General features: G+C 26.5%; 6 protein-coding genes across 12 annotated transcripts; 3 read left to right on the top strand and 3 right to left on the bottom strand.

The window, feature by feature from the left end:
• The first annotated feature begins 215 nt into the window (after window positions 1–215).
• On the top strand, window positions 216–5,567 carry LOC124953745 (cyclic AMP-dependent transcription factor ATF-6 alpha). Of its 2 annotated transcripts, none has more exons than XM_047505582.1 (8): window positions 216–503; window positions 2,229–2,411; window positions 2,497–2,651; window positions 2,720–2,933; window positions 3,025–3,620; window positions 3,835–3,989; window positions 4,134–4,723; window positions 4,823–5,567. In XM_047505582.1, the coding sequence occupies exons 1-8, from the start codon at window positions 425–427 to the stop codon at window positions 5,260–5,262; spliced, it is 2,412 nt and encodes an 803-aa protein (XP_047361538.1). In that variant the 5' UTR covers window positions 216–424; the 3' UTR covers window positions 5,263–5,567. The 2 variants fall into 2 exon arrangements, with proteins under 2 accessions (XP_047361538.1, XP_047361536.1); XM_047505580.1 differs by having other exon boundaries at window positions 4,116–4,723.
• Window positions 5,568–6,038: 471 nt separating this feature from the next.
• On the bottom strand, window positions 6,039–7,053 carry LOC124953602 (sulfiredoxin-1). Its single transcript, XM_047505189.1, has 3 exons — window positions 6,783–7,053; window positions 6,446–6,649; window positions 6,039–6,349 (listed from the first exon to the last, which is right to left on the bottom strand). Exons 1-3 carry the CDS (start codon window positions 6,841–6,843, stop codon window positions 6,201–6,203), a joined length of 414 nt encoding a protein of 137 aa, XP_047361145.1. The 5' UTR covers window positions 6,844–7,053; the 3' UTR covers window positions 6,039–6,200.
• Window positions 7,054–7,119: 66 nt separating this feature from the next.
• Window positions 7,120–8,878, bottom strand: LOC124953600 (iron-sulfur protein NUBPL). Its single transcript, XM_047505186.1, has 4 exons — window positions 8,416–8,878; window positions 7,896–8,227; window positions 7,371–7,744; window positions 7,120–7,289 (listed from the first exon to the last, which is right to left on the bottom strand). Exons 1-4 carry the CDS (start codon window positions 8,488–8,490, stop codon window positions 7,120–7,122), a joined length of 951 nt encoding a protein of 316 aa, XP_047361142.1. The 5' UTR covers window positions 8,491–8,878.
• On the top strand, window positions 8,711–18,725 carry LOC124953598 (nonsense-mediated mRNA decay factor SMG7-like). Of its 6 annotated transcripts, none has more exons than XM_047505179.1 (11): window positions 8,711–8,831; window positions 9,529–9,598; window positions 9,741–10,079; window positions 10,191–10,930; window positions 11,033–11,176; window positions 11,251–11,643; window positions 11,735–13,272; window positions 13,349–16,763; window positions 17,187–17,547; window positions 17,669–17,767; window positions 17,893–18,725. In XM_047505179.1, exons 2-8 carry the CDS (start codon window positions 9,567–9,569, stop codon window positions 13,562–13,564), a joined length of 3,402 nt encoding a protein of 1,133 aa, XP_047361135.1. In that variant the 5' UTR covers window positions 8,711–8,831; window positions 9,529–9,566; the 3' UTR covers window positions 13,565–16,763; window positions 17,187–17,547; window positions 17,669–17,767; window positions 17,893–18,725. The 6 variants fall into 6 exon arrangements, with proteins under 6 accessions (XP_047361135.1, XP_047361140.1, XP_047361139.1 ...); XM_047505184.1 differs by having other exon boundaries at window positions 8,739–9,598; window positions 11,735–12,631; window positions 13,028–13,272; XM_047505183.1 differs by having other exon boundaries at window positions 8,739–9,598; window positions 11,735–12,631; window positions 12,938–13,272.
• LOC124953599 lies at window positions 13,269–16,371 on the bottom strand. The gene is made up of 5 exons (XM_047505185.1): window positions 16,178–16,371; window positions 15,797–16,000; window positions 15,369–15,695; window positions 15,057–15,296; window positions 13,269–14,935 (listed from the first exon to the last, which is right to left on the bottom strand). Exons 1-5 carry the CDS (start codon window positions 16,205–16,207, stop codon window positions 14,762–14,764), a joined length of 975 nt encoding a protein of 324 aa, XP_047361141.1. The 5' UTR covers window positions 16,208–16,371; the 3' UTR covers window positions 13,269–14,761.
• On the top strand, window positions 16,705–18,609 carry LOC124953865 (transcription factor A, mitochondrial). The gene is made up of 6 exons (XM_047505867.1): window positions 16,705–16,763; window positions 17,187–17,501; window positions 17,653–17,767; window positions 17,893–17,951; window positions 18,294–18,539; window positions 18,606–18,609. Exons 1-6 carry the CDS (start codon window positions 16,705–16,707, stop codon window positions 18,607–18,609), a joined length of 798 nt encoding a protein of 265 aa, XP_047361823.1.
• Window positions 18,726–18,833: the final 108 nt, after the last annotated feature.

Raw genomic sequence — 18,833 nt, 5'->3', positions numbered from 1 at the left:
AATAAATAATAAATCGAACTATAAATTAATATATAGTATTTTGAAAAATTATAAAAAATGATAGTAAAAATAAATTGGCTTCTACGAGATATCGATATTTGAATGATTGATTCTTTGTGTAATTTTGATTCTCGCAATCTAATCATCGATTCGATTGTATATTCGAGATTATATACTCGATCGCATTCAACAAAGATGGTATTCCATCTACTTAACTCTTTGATTCATGTTTAGTTTGATAAAATTGACATGTGTCTGTCTATAGATATTGAACTTTATATTTTGTTAGTTATATAGGAGTATACCGGAAACGTTCATACGATAACGAAATCCATATTATTCCTGTAATCCTTGAATAAAAAGTTTTCTTGTGTTAAAAAAAAAAAGAAAGATAAACGACATCAATTAGAATACGATTTGAAAGATGTTGATAACTCAAGATCCACAATGGAACGGCGTCGCGGCATCGGAACTTCAGATGTTTCCAGAGCTTGATTTTTTGGGTACGTGTAATATGCATAACATGTATCATTTTGATAGATTTGTACATAAATAATCATTGTAAATGAAATTAATTCTAACGGATAAACGCAGAGGAAATCAATGACAAATAATATTTTATATCCGTATATTATTCTTGCGATTCATTATTTTTTCGACGCTTGTGACGTGATTCTAAATATTCCAAAATTAAATTGAACATACATATCTACGATAAAATTTGTGGGTGTTGGACGCGTGAACATATAGTGCACACATTATTAGAATGAATGTTGTATTTTACTTTATGTCGAATAAGAATAACATTAATTTTTTAATTCTGATTCTGTGTGACACGTAATATTATAGTTATTTTGTGATAATTTAAAATGCGCAACGATAATTAAAGAATATATAGGAAATTATGAATGACCCATAATTATTAATAAGATAAATTTTTCATTCGTACTTTTATTTGTAGTTATATGTTCTTTTTTATTTGAACATGGTTCAGTGTCATGTCGGCAAAGATCGTTCGTCGAGGTTATTGACCTCTCTAAAAGCCAAAGGTACAAGTTTCTTCAACTCGTACCTATTCATTTCCCTTATAACAATGGTCATAGAAAAATTTCGAAAGATGTTCAAGAAATACAATTCTTTCTTTTTATTTATTAACCTTTTTTTCACAAACAGCGTACAAAATATGTTTTTCGGCTAAATGTCGATAAGTGAAAAATTATCTTATAGATCGATTAATTTCTCTGATTCTTATAAAAAATATCACCGGTTATTTCTATGAAAGACATGATAAATTTATTACAAGAAAAAAATTCTAATCGCACTTGTGCCTAATTTTCGATGTTAGTGAAAAAATCATATAACGAAAAGAGAAATATGTTTAATCGCAAAAAGGAATAAATATAAAACGTCCTTTTCCTGCTTTTATTCTTATGTAATGGTTGCTCATTTACGTATTATATACAACTATCGAAATACTGTCTTTGTATTGCGTTCAATTAATTGTTTTATGCTTCACGCGTGTGTTCTATGCTTCTTCAAACATACCGATAAAAGCAACAACTTTAATGTCCTTGTGCATACTAATAGTATATTTTAAACTATTACAAGCACGAAATTTATCAGTATAACACTATCGTTCAACGAATGTATTTATATTATAATAAATAAATAAATAAATAAATAAATAAATACATATGAAGTAGCAATTGAAAATAGCAATAGAAAAGTTATAAACGATTTATATGCGTATTTCCATGCATGAAGGGAATAATAGAAAATAATGATTTTCTACTATTTTTATATTTAATTTGTATTATTCCAATATTATATTAATGATTCTTCTTGATACATTAGTGTATGCAAAGTCTACTGTCACATTACGCCATATTATTTCCATAAATGAAATAAATAAAAAAATTCCAATATCTCTTATACTTTGTCCTTGAAAAATATGAATGTTTAATTCGATTCATTATTGTATATATATATATATATATATATTTATATATATATTTATATATATATATTTATATCCAGTGTAAATTTATTAATTTTATGTGAAAATTCCATAATTAAAAGATTATTTTTTAAATAGTTTTACTTGATTAAAAGAAAGACAAAAGAATATTACGTCGTAACCATTTCTTTCGGTAGTTACGAAAGCGCGCGTAAATTTAAATGTTCTGTCGATTATAAATTTTAATAAAAATGTGACCATATTTTTGCAGATGACAATTCTCTTCTTCCTGATGATTTGTTTCAAAGTCTAAGTTCTGAATTAGGAATTCCTCTTTTACCTGATGAAGTATCTCAGGATTATTGTAAAAATTACGATGAAAATACAGAAGAAAATATAAAATCTTGTAATACTTTCGATGATTTTGATTCGTGTTTTACCCAACAAGATAAAGGTATTTTCATTAAATAAATCCAATTTTAAATAAGACAAATATGATGTGTTATTTTTTCTTTTTTTATTACTGATTATATTATTAGATACAGAAATTACCGAGGGAAATACTGAAATAAAATTAGAACCTGTAAGTCCTGGTACGCATTTACCTCTCTCTTCTAGTCCAAGTCATTCAGAATCTAGTGGATCTGAGTGGCAACAAGAAATAATATCTAATCTTTCACCAACAGATTTAAAGGTATTTAATAAATTTTATATGCCCTATATTTTATTTTCTATATAAATATTTCTCTATATATTTTTTAGTTCACATTAGAAACACCACCAATTTCACCACCATATGTTTCTCCCCCAATATCACCATCAACTGTAACACCTACACCTTTCGTCCAGCAAGTACAATTAATATCTATTAATACACAAGAAACAAAAAATACAAAGTATAAAGTTGCCAATGAAAATCCTGCAAAACGTGTTTGTATTCAACCAAAGGGTAATACTCAAGTTACACAAGGTGATGGTAAGAATAAGAATAATTGAAGTTTATACTTAATCTAAGCTCAAAATAATTCGTTTATATATCTAACGTATGTGCATCATAATTTTTACAGAACAACTTCAAAAGACTATAATATTAAGTGCTCAGGACTTTGCTGTTTTAGCACAAAAGGCAAAACAAAATCAGACATATCCTTTGAAGCTACAATCATTATCATTGCATAAACCTATTAAAATACGTGGCCCATTAAATTTTCAATCTACATCATTAAATCATATAAAAACAGAAAATAATGGAGTTAAATTACAGCAGCAAAATAATGTAAAAATTATTAATGCATTACCTAATCTTCATGTATCGACCGGAGGAGAATCCATAGTTAATGTTCCCAATACTTCCGTAATTGTAAATAATGAAAGTGCTAATCATACCTCTATTGTTGTGAAAAATGAACCAGTGGGATGTGATTCAATTGTTATAAAAAAAGGAACATCAAATTGTACTCCTATTGTTATAAAAAATGAAATTCCAGTTTTTAATAATCTCTCTGGTAAGCAAGAATGTGAAATGAAAGCTTTAAAGAGACAACAAAGAATGATAAAAAATCGAGAATCTGCTTGCCTTTCACGAAAGAAAAAAAAAGAATACGTTTGCTCCTTAGAGAAACAGATTTCTCAACTTCAAGAGGAAAATAATAAACTTAAATCTGTAAGAATTATTGATTGGTTGTCTATATTATATAATATTATTACATTTTATTTTGTAATTGTTATTATGATAATACATATATTATAAAAATTAATATATATACTTATATTAACTTTTCTTATTAGGATACTTCAATTATAATATGAATATTTATGTTTGAAAGTCAGTAATTTAAATGTTAGTTTAATAATAATTCATTGTTTATTTCTAATAGGAAAATATAGCTTTAAAACAAAGGCTATCAACATTAGAAGACACAATTATATCTAACAACAAACTTGGAAATGTTAACCTTAATGTGAATAAGAAAAATGCTGCTATCCTTTTAGGAATGATTTTAATGGTATCTCTTAATCTTAATGGTCTAGTGTAAGTATTTATATATAACATTTAAGCTTTTTAAGTTTAAATATTAAATCTTGAACATAATCTTGAAATATACATATCATATTGTATTATGCAATATTTAAACTGTATATCTGTCTGTAACTGTAGAGGCATATTTCCACATAGCAAAAGATTGGATAGTATGTCAACAGATATACCAGCAATTACACCAAATGTTAGACATGGTAGAAGTTTGCTATGGGCAAATCCTGATACACGTATTGAAGAAGAACTTGGAAATGATTTTAATAAAAATAAGTCAGTGCATCATCCTATGTGTCCTATGTATATCAATCAGAGTGAATCAATACGTTTAGATTACGAGTTACGGCGGTGGATTGGTGGAGAGTCTGATCGTGATAATTGGACTACACCGACAAAGACTGAATTAAATAAAAAATTATTAGGAGAACTTCTTTTACCAAAATCATCTATAGAGAAAAAAACAGTATATAACAAGAATCGTTATTTACGAAAAATAAAGTCAAAAGATATACATAAGACGAACAATATTCATACATCAAATGTTAATGCAGTTGAAGTATTTTCTCCAATTCTTAGTGAACATGCTTCTTTATTTGAAGCATTAGGAAGAAAAGATGATACTTTCTATGTAGTATGGTTCAGTGGTGAACACTTATTATTACCAGCTTCAAGAAAAAATAACACATCCAGACCAAAAATGGCATTGGTTCTACCTGCTGTTCCTTTGAATGGTATATGTTCGTTGTTCTTGTTATTTATTTTCTTTTATTTTGGTAGATCCAAAAGATGAATGAAAAAAATGACTAACCAACAAAAATTATGTTTTTTAGAAAATTATTCAACTCCTGCAAATCACATTACAATGATGCAAATCGATTGTGAAGTAACAAATACTCAATTATTACATCTACAACAATCTGTCATACCTTTTCATTTACGTAAGAATAGTAAATCAGAAAATAGCAGTAGTCAGACTCAAACTGCTAATGGTGTGTCAGATGCCACAACAGTTAATGTAACCAGAACCCATAAGCCATATTTTATAAAGGAAAATGATCCTTATGTACTTGATACAAAAAATTTGCGGGAGACTTATACTCAAAGATCTAAGGAAAATTATCACAACAAAGATATGACTTATCTTTTAAAAGAAAAATTTGTTACTGGATTTGGTTTGGAAAATATAAAAAGTGATAATTATGAAAGTATTAAAAATACAAATGAAAGAAAAACAGATATTTTCAAATTAAAAAATATTGGCCATCATTAATATTAATTTCTATATTAATGATTATCACATACTATCTTATATTCACTTATACAACATACGTGATAACATGTTTGCATGTGTTTTTATATATCACATGCTGAAAATTAGTGCAATTTTCTGCACAAATATAGATATTTAGCTATGTAAAATGTTTATATAAGGAAAATTCATAATATCCAATAGATGGACTATAATATAATAGAATAAATATAAAAGAAGACTTCTCATCAAGAAAAACAAAATGAGAATAAAATATTTACTATATTTCTTGTTCTTCATATTTAATAAGTTTATTGTATTTAATAATAGACATATATATATATATATATATATATATATATATATATATATTTATATTTATATTTATATTTATACTTCATGATAATGACAATTTGTAAAATTAGTATGCATTATTACTATCCGACGCTTGTCATGTCATTCTGTGAAATTTGATACTATTTAATATTATAAAATTTTGTAAATATGCACAAGTGCAAATGGGTTTTGTTGATACATGTATATACATATGAACTTTGAAATAGATGTAATAATTATGAAATTCTATATAGATTTTTAATAATATTCGTAACTTAAATATAGATTAAGTACAAAAAAGATAATATAAAGTAATATGATACATATGTTTTTCTCTTATTGTAAATCTTTATAAAAATAAGTTTTAAAATATATTTGTTCATAATTGTATAAACTGTGTTTTGTATTTTGTGTGTATATATATATTACTAAAGCATAAAATAGTTAATAGAAACAAAACCTTAACTTTGAATATAATTTTTATTAATATAAGATTTTATATAATATATTATATATATATACTTTCACAATTTCATCATTTAAATATTTTTTTAGTATTGGATTTCTTAGTCCTGCCATATTTTGTTAAAGAAAAAAATGTTTAACATTTTCCTGCGCCATATCTACTTCAGATCAGGCGTAGAATTTCCAAGATAACTCCGCAAATCTGTTATTGTAGATTTAATTAATTTTGCTTTTATAAACTGCCTGCCAATCTGTTTATGAGCTGTGTATCGATGACAACCACCAAAAGAATAATAGTAATCACCACCTATATAAAATTTTAAACCATTAATATATTACTATTTAAAAGCTAATTTTTCCTAACCTCAACTTCTTTTAATATAAATAATTTAATGCATATTACCTTCGCTGCCTTTAATCCATAATATATCAATTGGTGGTACTAAAGATTCTGTTTCTGAGTTGTTCAAAGTATTTATCAAACTTTTAACTTTCTCTTCATTAACATCTGGAGGAAATGGTCTAATAATTATGCTCATAGGAACATCAAATACCTCAGCATCCACACTAGAATGTATACTGGTACCAACTTTATCCATTTTAGATGCTAAAAACAAATAAGATCAAAAATAATAATACATTTCTTTTAAATAGATATTACATATCCGTGATCAACCATGCCATCATTTTGGAATGATTGTAGAATATGTATTATTATGTTGACAAAATTATAAATTTACATAAACGTTTCAAAGATAATATCGACAGTTGTATATGCTGTACCGTCCGAAGAAACACCATAACTGGAAATAATATAACACGAAAATGAAAGAATTACAGCATTTTACTATCCCCACTTTTGGAGACATGAAGTTATAATAGAGGGGGAAAAGAGTAAGATGTGTGTGATTCATCTGTTCAAATACACTGATATTATTTTTATATTTTTCTGCTAACAAAATGAAATTTATAAAGGTAAATAGTTCTTCATTTATTTTAAATTACATATAAATAAATTATCATTCATTCTGGTGAAATTGGAATTGTGTAAAAAATTTTATATATACCTATTATTAATCATTCTTCAATAAGTGGTTGTTCCTTTAAAAATTTCATAAGATGTTCTGCCAACTTTTTATAAGATTCTGCTTGAACACTGTTCGGAGCAGATAATACTATTGGTTTTCCAATATCACAACTATTCATAATATCTTCATGTAAAGGAATTTTTTGGAATATTTTTACACCTGTATAAAAATTGTGCATTCTTATATAGAACTGTTATATATATTCACTTTAAAATTGTATAACTTATAATAATGTATTACCAAGCTCATGCGCTAATGCTTCTGTATTATCACCAAAAATAGATATTTTGGTCATACATTTTGGGCAAGAAATGGAGCTCATATTTTCAACAATACCGGAAATAGGTACATTTAATTTTTCAAACATTTTAGCACCTCGCCTTGTTACATCTAAAGCTGCTCTTTGTGGTGTAGTAACTAATAATGCACCAGTGATAAAAATATTTTGAATTAATGATAAATGTGTATCTCCAGTCCCAGGTGGTGTGTCTATAATGAGACAATCTAAAGGAGCCCATGCGACTTGGCGCAATAATTTATCTAGGGCATTCATTACCATAAGACCTCTCCAAACAACTGGAGATTTTTCATCGATCAAAAATCCCATGGACATACTATGACAATACTTTACATTTATTCATAATTCAGATTAAATTACATTCTATTAGAATTGTTAATTGTAAAGTCGAAAAGTATTATCTACTGATTAAACTTTGCATTCTAAGTATAAACATTATAATTTATTTATAAATGATCATTATTTACCATTTTATACCATAATTAATTAATGGTTCCATAAGATTATTTTTATTTAACAAAGGTGACTGTTTTAAATTCATCATCAATGGTATAGAAGGTCCAAAAACATCTGCATCCAATAAGCCAATTGATTTTTTAGGGTCTATAACTTTTAATGCTGTTGCCAAGTTTACGGAAGTTGTTGATTTACCAACACCACCTTTCCCAGATGAAACAATTAGAATTTGCTTTACACCTTTGATAGGTTTTTTCTTAGGTAGACCACGTGACATAATTTCTTTTCGTTTAGCTTCTAAATTTATATTTTTTGTCTCAGTAATATCGGTTGTAGAAATATTCTAAAAATAGAAATAATATTATTTTGAATAATGAAATACCTCTACTTTATATAATTTTATATCTTATAACATTTAAAGATATTAAAAATAATGTTCAATTATGCAAAAAAATTTTATTTGAAGAAAAATATATAATATATTTTTATTTAAATTTGTAAACTAATTAAAAATTTAAGAATTATACTTACACTTTTGAGGCGTTTTTGCAAAAATGTACATATCTTTAAATTACTAGATGAAAATCTTATTTTACAATAAAACATTTTAATGAAATTATGAGTGCACACACACAAGTAAACTTAACCTTATATATTACATTAATTAGATACGTATTAAATTGTACTATATATAGTTACGAATAGAATAAAGATATATAAAAAAATATTGTTATTCTATGAAGTATATAAATAATTAATTATTTCATGATTTGATCCAAAATAATTGATAAAAATGTAACAGTTCTAATATTTTATTTTTCCAGGAAAAGTAACTTGAGAATCTGTCACGAGGGCGGCGCAGTTTTTCAATACACGGAACACTCCGAGGCATTCATCCGTCATTTCGTGTATTTAACGATGATTCTGTCTAAAGTAAATATGTGAAAGTGAGTTTCATATTAATCTCGGAATTTCATTTCAAGCTTCTAATATTTGTATGCTAACACGGCAAAATCAAATGGATATTTTTTGTATATTTTATCGTTTCGTTGTGTAGATATGTTATCGCCACATTGAAATTAACCTATAATTATAGTCATAATGGATGTTATAATGCCAAAGTTTTACATGCTTTTTAAATTGAATGTTTATCAAGTTTAATAGCGTAACATTCTGTACCTATCTAAATTTATTGTTTGTAAACATTATATCTATATTAAGATCAAAGCTTAAAAAAAAAAAAAGTAAAAACATTTATTCGTAACGATCTTTATTAGATTTTAACTTTTAAAATTTTAGCAAAAAGGAAATTTATTACTGGAACAATATAATAATAAGTGTTACAAATCATGATTAACTATTATCTAATATTATTTCTTGAAATATTGGTTAAGTCAAGTTAAAAAAGATGCTTGGTATAATTGAAAATAATGATATTATCTAACTAAAACATATTTTGATTTCAGAGCAGCTATATATCTTCATAATAAAATACTAAAAAAAAAAAAAAGAAAAGAAAAAAAAAAAAGAGAGAAAAAAAATTATTTTTATTATTCTTACCAAATTTAAAACAGATGATTATATTTATATCTATATATACATATATATATATATATACATATATATTATTGGAATGTTAAACAGGTGAAACATATCAGTTTTAAGAGTAGGGTGCACAGAATATGGGCCTAAAAGCAGCTGTCCAAGCTCTGAAGTAAGAGTGAAACATATGTGTATCTTAAAGAAATAATTTATATAGATATATATAAATATTGAATGTTTAAAACATATTTTTTAAAAGGAACAATATATACATCTTTGTGATATAAAATATATAATACTCTTTAATTACATAGGAAAGCTGAACCATTAAAGGATAAGGTTCAACGTTGTAAAGATCTATTGAATGATAATGATGCTTGGGTGTGTCAACAACAACTACAAAAAATTTATCAACAAGTACTCATTTTGGATCTGGAGTACGCTTTGGACAAGAAAGTTGAACAGGAACTTTGGAATCTTGGTTTTAAGAATTATATAGCAACATTGCAATCTCAAGCAAAAGATAGGAAAAATCCAAAACGTGGAGAATCTCAAGCCTTGTTGAGTTGGTGTTTGGAAGCAGCTAGTGGATTTTATTTGACATTATTGCAAGAAATTTGTACAGCATTTGACTTAGATCTACCATTTAGACGGTAATTACTATAACAAAAACATTAAAATAATTTATAATATTGTAAGCTAATATTATTTCTAATTATTGTAACTATAATAAAATATTATAGTATATAGCAAATTTATTTCAGGAAAGGCTATGTTTATGGATGCACTTCACCATGGAAAGCTGTTGAAAAATTGTCAACGCCTCACAAATCATCTTGTTTTTATGCGTGCCAATATTGCCTTGTACACTTAGGAGACATTGCTCGTTACAGAAATGAAAGCAAGCAAGCTGAATTATTTTACAGACATGCTGTATCATTGTCACCATCAAGTGGACAGCCATATAATCAGTTAGCTCTTCTTGAAGCATCACGTGGAGATAAATTAGGAACTGTATTTCATTATGCACGCTCTGTTACTGTGAAACATCCATTTCCTGTAGCAACAGCTAATCTTGCAAAAACTTTATCATCCGCATTAAATGATCATTCATATAACATTGAAGGAAAAACTAAATTGAGTGCACAAGAATATGTGACTGTGTTTTTAAAACTTCATGGCATTATACATAATCTTGGAGATTTAAAAACTGCATCCTCATATGTTAAATTACTGACGGAGACATTAACAGCATTAGTGGCTACAGAAAGTTTCAGTTCATGGATGCTTGTACAAATGTTGGTAATAAATTTATATGCTCTTCAGCATACAACAGGCATCACTTCAGATGCGATCGAATTCTTAAAAACTGACCAATTGTCTACTGATGAAAAACTGGCAAAAAATTGTATTTTAGATTTTATTTCTGGCAGTTTAGCTGCATTGTTGTTACCTGTCTATACTATAAAGAATCGTATTGTTGAATATTTTGCTTTACCTTCCAGTAAGTAACTTATTTTATCTTCTATATTAAATATATTATATGTTTTAAATACATACATTATTTGCATATTATACATTTTTTTTTTTTCTTTTTTTTTTACAGTAAAACTGTGTCTTGATTGGATTCGTATAAATCCTACAGTTTTGGAAGAGACAGCATTTACTTCTAGACTCCAAATTTGGCCCAGCCTTTGTGTATTATTAAATGCTTTGCAACAATCCATTATGGATTTTAAATATGATCAGTGTAGGCAACATTATCATTAGAAAGTAAATGGAAATAATTTACTTAATAATTGATTATATTGTTCTTATTTATAGATGTTAAAGTACCACTGCCAGAAGATCGGGACTTGCAAGGCTTCCTACCATTAGAAAAAAATTTTGAAAATTTGAAATTCACAAATACTGATTTTGAAGATGATATTGCGATATTAAATAAACTCCGAGCTGTTCGTTTAATTCAGTTGGGTCATTATTTAACACAGTATCAAATTAATGGATCTCCCTTAATTGCTATTGTAACAAGTGAACAAATAGAAGAAAATAGATTTATACCACTGAGTGAAGGTCCTGGCCCAAGCAATGAGTTAATGAAAGAACTTGAAGAGCTCAGCTTAAATAAGGAAAAACCAATTATACCAGTGAGTCCTGTATTATCTGAATCAGCTAGTAGCAAAGGATCTGCAGAAATTGATATAACAGAAAATGCTCGTGAGTTATTTTGTATTTAAAAGAGAGTTCATGTATTTTATATTATTTATATATATAATATTTTTATGTTCTCATTACTTTACTGATTTAGAGGAACGAAGAGTAGGTATCCTAAAACCACAAGGTTCTTTAGAGCGAAATAGAGATTCAATAACTAGTACCACAGATAGTAACATTGTTGAATTAAATTCTTTGCCGTCAACTCGGAAACCAAGGCAAAATATTGCAATGCAAGCTATAATGCGACGTGCAGAAACAGAGCAAAAGCAAGTTACATTTAAAAATGTTTCACCAGTATGTATTGAAGAAGAAAATGATAAAATAAAAACAACTGCGACTGTTTCTCCAAATAAGCCCACAGGAAATAAAAATATTCCAATAACTACAGAATCAACAAAAGTGAATACAAATGCATTGAACACTGTTCAGAATAGGCTTCCACTAATACCGTGTGCTACAGTTACAATTCAAAGTCAACCTACAACCAATTCAAATCAATTAAAATCTACAAAAATACAACCATCATCACAGATTAATCAAGTTCCTTCTCAAGAGCAGTCTTCAGATACATTACCTCAAGCATCCTGTCTACCTCAATTTGGCCAGCAGTCGCAAACTTTAGGATCACTTTGCTATCAAAATCAATCTTTTAATGTACAGAATCCGCAATTTGCGAAAAACTTTATGTCTGGACACATAGCAAATATGCCAACTTATGCGCTACAGGGACAACTTAACAAAACGACACAGACACTAGCCCAAAATTTGGGTATACAGCATGTCATGAATCAGAATAGACCAGTTCTTCAAAGAATGGTTCAAAATGTACCTCAAAATTCATTATTGCAGCAAAATGTAGGAATATCGTCTACTGCACAGCAAAGTATTATGCCTAACATATCTCAAAATATGTATGTACAACAAACTGCAAATACTGGTCTACAACAAAATATGAACATAAATCGACAGCAGCAAAATCACAATATAGGTATTCAACAACCAAATATTATTCCAAACAATGTAAGATCCAATGGGATATCTACACAAAATCAGATTAACATGCCAGCAACAAGCATTGCAAACAATATTTCTACAATACCAACATTGAATACATATCAAAAGAATCTACAAGTTACTAATATTACAAACATACCAAATACTTCATTAAGTCCAAACAATATAACAAATTACCAACTTAATTTTAATCAGGGTATTTATACTCAAAATAATTTTAACCATGTATCACAAAAACAATTATCGCCAACAATGTATAACAAAAATACTGATATTCTAGACTTCCCTTTTTCAAATCAAATTGGTACACCTAAAAGTCAGCAACAATCTACAAGTAATTATCAGGTTTTCCAAAATTTTGACTCTCCAGACTTTGGTTTATGGAAAGATACTCAACCTCCTCAACCACCAGTTGCTTGGTGGGGAGCAACAAGAGGAACACAAATACATAAAGATTCATGCACTGCAGATACTTTCCAGAATTGGACTAATGTTCCTAATTCTGGAAATATGAATAATAGATCTTTAATGCCGTGCAGCAATTATCAACAAAATACTTTGCCTGAAAGACATTTTGGAACTGGAAATAATTTTGAAGACTCTAGAGCATATGAGGTGTGTATGATAATTTTTATTTATAAACAAATATATTGTCAATTATAAACTTATTTGTAATACCTTCGATATACAGATGGATCAAAAGCCCGTACAATCAACCACAACAGGAAACACTTATTCTTTATTTAGTGGCAATACATGGGGTTCTGGTTCTCAAATATCTAATCCTTCAAATCAAGATCAAATGAAGGCTAGACTTAATCAACAATCTTTATGGTCTGGACCTGGTCCTTCTCCTTTGGAGCGACTTCTTGAACAACAAAAGTCATTGCGCGAAGGAGGTACTTGAAGGAAAATTATATAGTCGTTGAAGAAGCAAATGAGAAACTGATTTTGCACCTAACATAAAAGTTAGGTAATCAGACAAATATGATAGTAATGTTACTATGGTAAGATCACTACACTGGACAAACATGTGTTAAAATCTTTAAAAAAAAATGTAGAAGAATACAAAGGGGGGAAGAAAAGTGTAGATAAATTAAATCACACGTCCAGAGCGTTATGAAACACGCTCAAAAAAGTAATTTTCATTATTGTCTATTAGTTGCGTATGCATTAACAGTGAGTATGAAAACTCCAGTCAAACACACGAGGCTGTTTGGAAATGCTTATGTTAAATTTAATGGGATGTAAGAAAAGAAAATGGCAAAATTTCTATCGATAGAGATTTAACTTAATCAAATAATATTATTTTTAATAACTTAATCAAATAAAAAAGTTATATAATTTTTGGAATATATCAATTGGTTTTAGTATCAGTGTTCATCACGTAATATGCAGATTATGTAGTTATCCCAATATTATCTAATGATTAAAGCTATTCACATTAGATCATCTTAGTTTGTCATATTTGAAATATTATATTTTATTTTCAGAAATACAAGTTCTATGAACAAAGTACTGTGTAACGAACTACGATAATTTACTTAACATAAAATTGTTGTAATTTTAAACATTTGGTATAGCACAGTTCAGATTGATTTAAATTAAATATAATTTTACCAATCGTTTGATACATAATCAATTGAATTATTCAGTTAACAAAAATTATTTTCTATAACTCATTGTATTAACAAAACATTTTGTCTTAGAGAAGGAAAGATTGCCATGCTATTATAATGCTTTACAAATAAGATGTACAGACTTTAATAAAGACATTCACAAAATAAGTAGATTTTATAAAATAATAACAAATAAATAATTTAATGACCGTTGCAGTAATTGAAATAAATGTTAGAAATTGTAGCCAAAAACGTTTATTAAGAAAAAAGATTAAAAACCAAAAAAAAAAAAAAAAAAGAAAACTTGTTAAATAACATAACAAAAAATTAATTACTTTCATTATAGCAGAAGTACTGATTATGTTGAATTACTTTTAAATATACGATCTTTAAAGTGCAATCAAAAAACATCTGTTTTAACTTCCAAACCTTAATATTATAATAACAACAATAATAACAGTATAGATATAATTTGTGATATTTGGTTACTCATGATTTTCTAAATCATGATTTGTTTCTGTTAAATTAGAACGTTTAATACTAAAATTACAGCTAAATGTACCATCATGACGAACCATATTTTTTTGTTTCATTTCAGAATTCTTAATATATAGACAGTCTTCCATAGCTTGCTGATGTATTACTCTGCACGTTTTTACCTAATATCAAATAATTTATTAAATATTTTTTTATTTTATAGTACTTATCATTGAAAAAAAAAATCTGTTTAATTCAAATTTATATTACCACTAAGAGATGAGATAATCAAACTAAGTTTACCATTCCTAAGTATGTCACAGATCTTCTCCCCAATCCAATTGTTATTTCAAATGTAAATTGTTTACTTGCTGAAGCACTATTTACAAGCAAAATCATACCTCTCAAATCGCCTGTATGAAGAATTCTGATATTTATAAAAAACAATCCCATGTTTCTTACATAAACTGCTAAATCATGGTCTCTTGGTATCATATATTCTAATTCACAAGTTTGTGTAAATATTCCATTATTCTCCTTGAACTACAACAATATCTGAATTACGAAAGGAATAACTTTCTTTCGTACATATAAACGATTATTTAATAATCATACTTCATAAAATACATCCTTATGAAAAGATTTTAAGTGTTCTACTATCTTTTCAAATGATAATGAAATGGTACATGAACCTAAACAACATGGGTAATTCCCTTTTCCAATTTTAGGATAGTGAAACTTTCTTTTCTCTATTTGCTTTTGTTTTGATCTATTTTCCATCCATGTATTATTCGTTTGCGTTTGTTTATTATTCCAAATTAATACATTTCTAGTTTGTACTTCTACCGATGCTTTAGATATGTTTTCTGTCTGTGTAAATACACACATTTTATTTTCAAGAATTCTTCTATTAATTTTATGTGTAGGATACATAAGGGATGTCTATAAAGAATGTGATTTAAAATTTTATTTATTATATAACAAACAATTTTTATATGCTTAATTAGATATTTATTAAATTATAAAAAAATTCTTATACAAACCAATATTTCTTCCAATTTGCTTGCCATTTCTTCAGCAAAAAAATTTCTTGTATTAGAAAAATTATTTTTACATATTGGGCAATTTTGTAATCGATAACGACAGGATATGCATATGTGATGACCCGATACACATTGTAAAATATTGCTTTCTGGTATTTCACAACATACGGGACATTCAAGCAAACTCTCTAAAATATCATACCACTGCAAATATATTTTAATTGGAAGTAATTATAATTAGAAATATGATAATTAGGACTATAATGTACATTAATATATTTTTAATATATTTTTGTCTATGATATAAGCGAAGAACAAAGGGACGTACGAGATCGTATTTAAATTATTAATATCGATGCAAATTAGACAATTAATACTTACTTTTAGTCTGGTTTCTTCTAATATACTCATTTTTACTACTTTCTTTTTATATAAAGTATCTTAGATTTTCAAAAACACACTATTAATATCATATAATATTAAACAATATTATCTCAACAATTTGTTAATAATTAATTATCTTGTTTTTTTTGGGTATTCCCCGAAGATATTGTTTCGCCACCATAAAGCAGTTACAAGTTGCTACTTTACAAACTAGATTTACAATTAATTTATAACCAATGAAATGAAAAAAGTCCATTGTGTTAACCAATCACATTACGGAAAAATAAAATTAAACTATCATATCCCTATTGGTCCCTAGCGAATGACAGAATATATATAAAAATTATTATATTTTGATAACCATGTATCTAACTTATTGTATACTTTATTAATAAGAAATAATGAAAATAAATTTCGATTTTAAATGATTTTTAATATATAATCATAAGGTAGATAGAAAATCACACAAAGCGCATTAAATTGTGTAGGCAAGAGATAAGTATATAAGTGCATATAAAAAAATCATGGCAGGTTTTGGAAGATTTGTTTCTCATGGTTCTTGTTCTCATTTTTTAAATGCAAGGTATATCAATACATTATATTTTTTATACTTATTAATATAACGATAATAAAATAGCTTCAATGAAGAAACAATGATAATTATCCTTGTACAAACATAATCTTTTGAAATTCTAACCTTAGCACACGTGTTTTCTAAATACAACATCGTAGACTTAATTTCTTTTTTATACATTATAGAACAAGAAATATATACATGTTATGTATTAGTATTCAATACATTAATATTTTATAATCTTATTTAGAATTTTTATTAGGTCAACGATGTTTTTCTTTCCTATTTCAAATGTTTTCTGACAAAAAGATTATTAATATTTCTCTTTTGTATATATCTTATTTAATTTACATCATTACAATTACAAAATTATATGTAAATATTAGAAATATTGTTAGATATTTTTCTTTCATAATTATTTATTTATTTCAGATCTTCGTTAACAAGCTCTTGTCAATTTATATCAACAAAAACAAAAAAAAATTTAGAAAGAGATTTATTTCCGAATAAACCAAGAAAACCATTAACACCATTTTTTAAATATATGAAAATAATGAGACCAAGCATTGTCAATGAATTTCCAGAATATAAATCTACTAAAATTGTAAAAGAGATATCTGCAAGGTGGGCTTTAGAAGACCCTGAATATAAATTTAAGTTAAATAAAGAATATGATACAGAATACAAAGAATATATGATGAAAGTAATAGAGTATGAAAAATCAATTACTCCAGAACAAAGAGAACAGTATATGATGATAAAAAAAATGAATAATAAAAAAAAAGAAAACAAAGTAAGTAATATGTAAACAAGAAATTTTTCTATTAGAGATCATTGATAATTAATTATAAAATGTAAAATTATAGAAAAATAAAATATTATATGACTCTGTATATAGACACTTTATTTTTCAGGATGGTAAATTACTTGGTAAACCAAAAAGACCACCTTCTGCTTTTATATTATATATGCTTAACATGATAAAAACAAATAATTCTATCACAAAAAATAAGGTATGTTTGTTTCTATCAATGTTTGAGTTATCATTTGGCAAACTTTCAAAATAAAAAACTATAGCTATTTCTAATTCGTAATTAATCATATGAAGAATAAATTTGTAATAAAACGTTTAATTTAGGAATACATAAAACAGCTAAGTATTCAATGGAAAGCTATGAATGAACAAGATAAAAAACAGTTTATAAATCAAGCAGTGAAATTAATGGATCAATATAATAAAGAGAAAGAAGAATGGAATCAAAAGAGAACAAAAGAGATTCAAAATAAAGATAAAAATATATAGGAAATAGTGTGTCCCACCCAATCTAATCATAAAGTTTTAAATATCACGTTAATTCCTTCAAAAGTATTTAATAAGGACATTATGGGTCGGGGCACAAAGATTCCTGACTTTTCAATAAATATTTCAATTTATGAATATTTTATCGGACAGAATTCAATAATTTATAAATATTTTCTAAGTCGTTCTCAGTTTCATCATAATCTGTATTCTATTTCGTTTTATATGGTTAAATCCAGTGTTATTAAAAATGATTTGATGACTCATCCCCATGAAAATTATTTATTAAATATAGATAAATGTAAAAATGCTGCTGCATTGATAGATTATCTACCAAGTAATAATAACAAGATACTGTCTGATCCTGATGCAATTATGAACAATGTAAAAGTACATATTTCTAAATCTGAAAAACAAAATGAAAAATTAGAATTTAATGTGAAAACACTGAAACATTTAACTAAAAATTGGGACACAGTAAAGAAGTATGTATTCATTGGAATATTTTATTTTCTCATATCGATTTTTTGCTGTTGGAATCTTATGTACAGATAACAGATCTTCTTTTTTATTTCCAATCATAGTACTTTTTAGGTTTTTTGTGTTAATTTTTGAATGTGTTATATACATAATTATTATTGATGAAATAAATTTATATATTATCAAATTAAGTTTTCTCTATTTTATTGTTTGGTTTTTTTTTTGTTTATGAAGAAATAAAAATAATAAATAAACTAAATTTATTAATAGATTCTATATTTAATTACCTTTCATACTGC

This window comes from Vespa velutina, chromosome 13 (assembly GCF_912470025.1).
Source record: "Vespa velutina chromosome 13, iVesVel2.1, whole genome shotgun sequence".
Taxonomy (NCBI): Eukaryota; Metazoa; Arthropoda; class Insecta; order Hymenoptera; family Vespidae; genus Vespa; species Vespa velutina.
This window is presented reverse-complemented; position numbering and strand designations above follow the sequence as displayed.

Excerpts from the sequence above, each read along its gene's own strand:
- LOC124953745 (XM_047505580.1), top strand. The coding sequence starts at position 425 with ATGTTGATAACTCAAGATCCACAATGGAACGGCGTCGCGGCATCGGAA. Across the intron at positions 3,621-3,834 it reads AAAATAATAAACTTAAATCT|GAAAATATAGCTTTAAAACA; the intron begins GTAAGAATTATT and ends TATTTCTAATAG. Across the intron at positions 4,724-4,822 it reads ACCTGCTGTTCCTTTGAATG|AAAATTATTCAACTCCTGCA; the intron begins GTATATGTTCGT and ends TATGTTTTTTAG.
- LOC124953602 (XM_047505189.1), bottom strand. The coding sequence starts at position 6,843 with ATGGTGTTTCTTCGGACGGTACAGCATATACAACTGTCGATATTATCT. Across the intron at positions 6,650-6,782 it reads ATTATCTTTGAAACGTTTAT|CATCTAAAATGGATAAAGTT; the intron begins GTAAATTTATAA and ends ATTTGTTTTTAG. Across the intron at positions 6,350-6,445 it reads ATGGATTAAAGGCAGCGAAG|GTGGTGATTACTATTATTCT; the intron begins GTAATATGCATT and ends AATTTTATATAG.
- LOC124953600 (XM_047505186.1), bottom strand. The coding sequence starts at position 8,490 with ATGTTTTATTGTAAAATAAGATTTTCATCTAGTAATTTAAAGATATGT. Across the intron at positions 8,228-8,415 it reads TGCAAAAACGCCTCAAAAGT|AATATTTCTACAACCGATAT; the intron begins GTAAGTATAATT and ends TTCTATTTTTAG. Across the intron at positions 7,745-7,895 it reads ATTAATTATGGTATAAAATG|TATGTCCATGGGATTTTTGA; the intron begins GTAAATAATGAT and ends GTATTGTCATAG.
- LOC124953598 (XM_047505179.1), top strand. The coding sequence starts at position 9,567 with ATGGGCCTAAAAGCAGCTGTCCAAGCTCTGAA. Across the intron at positions 10,080-10,190 it reads TTAGATCTACCATTTAGACG|GAAAGGCTATGTTTATGGAT; the intron begins GTAATTACTATA and ends AATTTATTTCAG. Across the intron at positions 10,931-11,032 it reads ATATTTTGCTTTACCTTCCA|TAAAACTGTGTCTTGATTGG; the intron begins GTAAGTAACTTA and ends TTTTTTTTACAG.
- LOC124953599 (XM_047505185.1), bottom strand. The coding sequence starts at position 16,207 with ATGAGTATATTAGAAGAAACCAGACTAAAA. Across the intron at positions 16,001-16,177 it reads TAGAAGAAACCAGACTAAAA|TGGTATGATATTTTAGAGAG; the intron begins GTAAGTATTAAT and ends ATATATTTGCAG. Across the intron at positions 14,936-15,056 it reads CTGTGACATACTTAGGAATG|GTAAAAACGTGCAGAGTAAT; the intron begins GTAAACTTAGTT and ends ATTTGATATTAG.
- LOC124953865 (XM_047505867.1), top strand. The coding sequence starts at position 16,705 with ATGGCAGGTTTTGGAAGATTTGTTTCTCATGGTTCTTGTTCTCATTTT. Across the intron at positions 17,502-17,652 it reads ACTCCAGAACAAAGAGAACA|ACACTTTATTTTTCAGGATG; the intron begins GTATATGATGAT and ends CTCTGTATATAG. Across the intron at positions 17,952-18,293 it reads AATGAACAAGATAAAAAACA|TGTTATTAAAAATGATTTGA; the intron begins GTTTATAAATCA and ends GGTTAAATCCAG.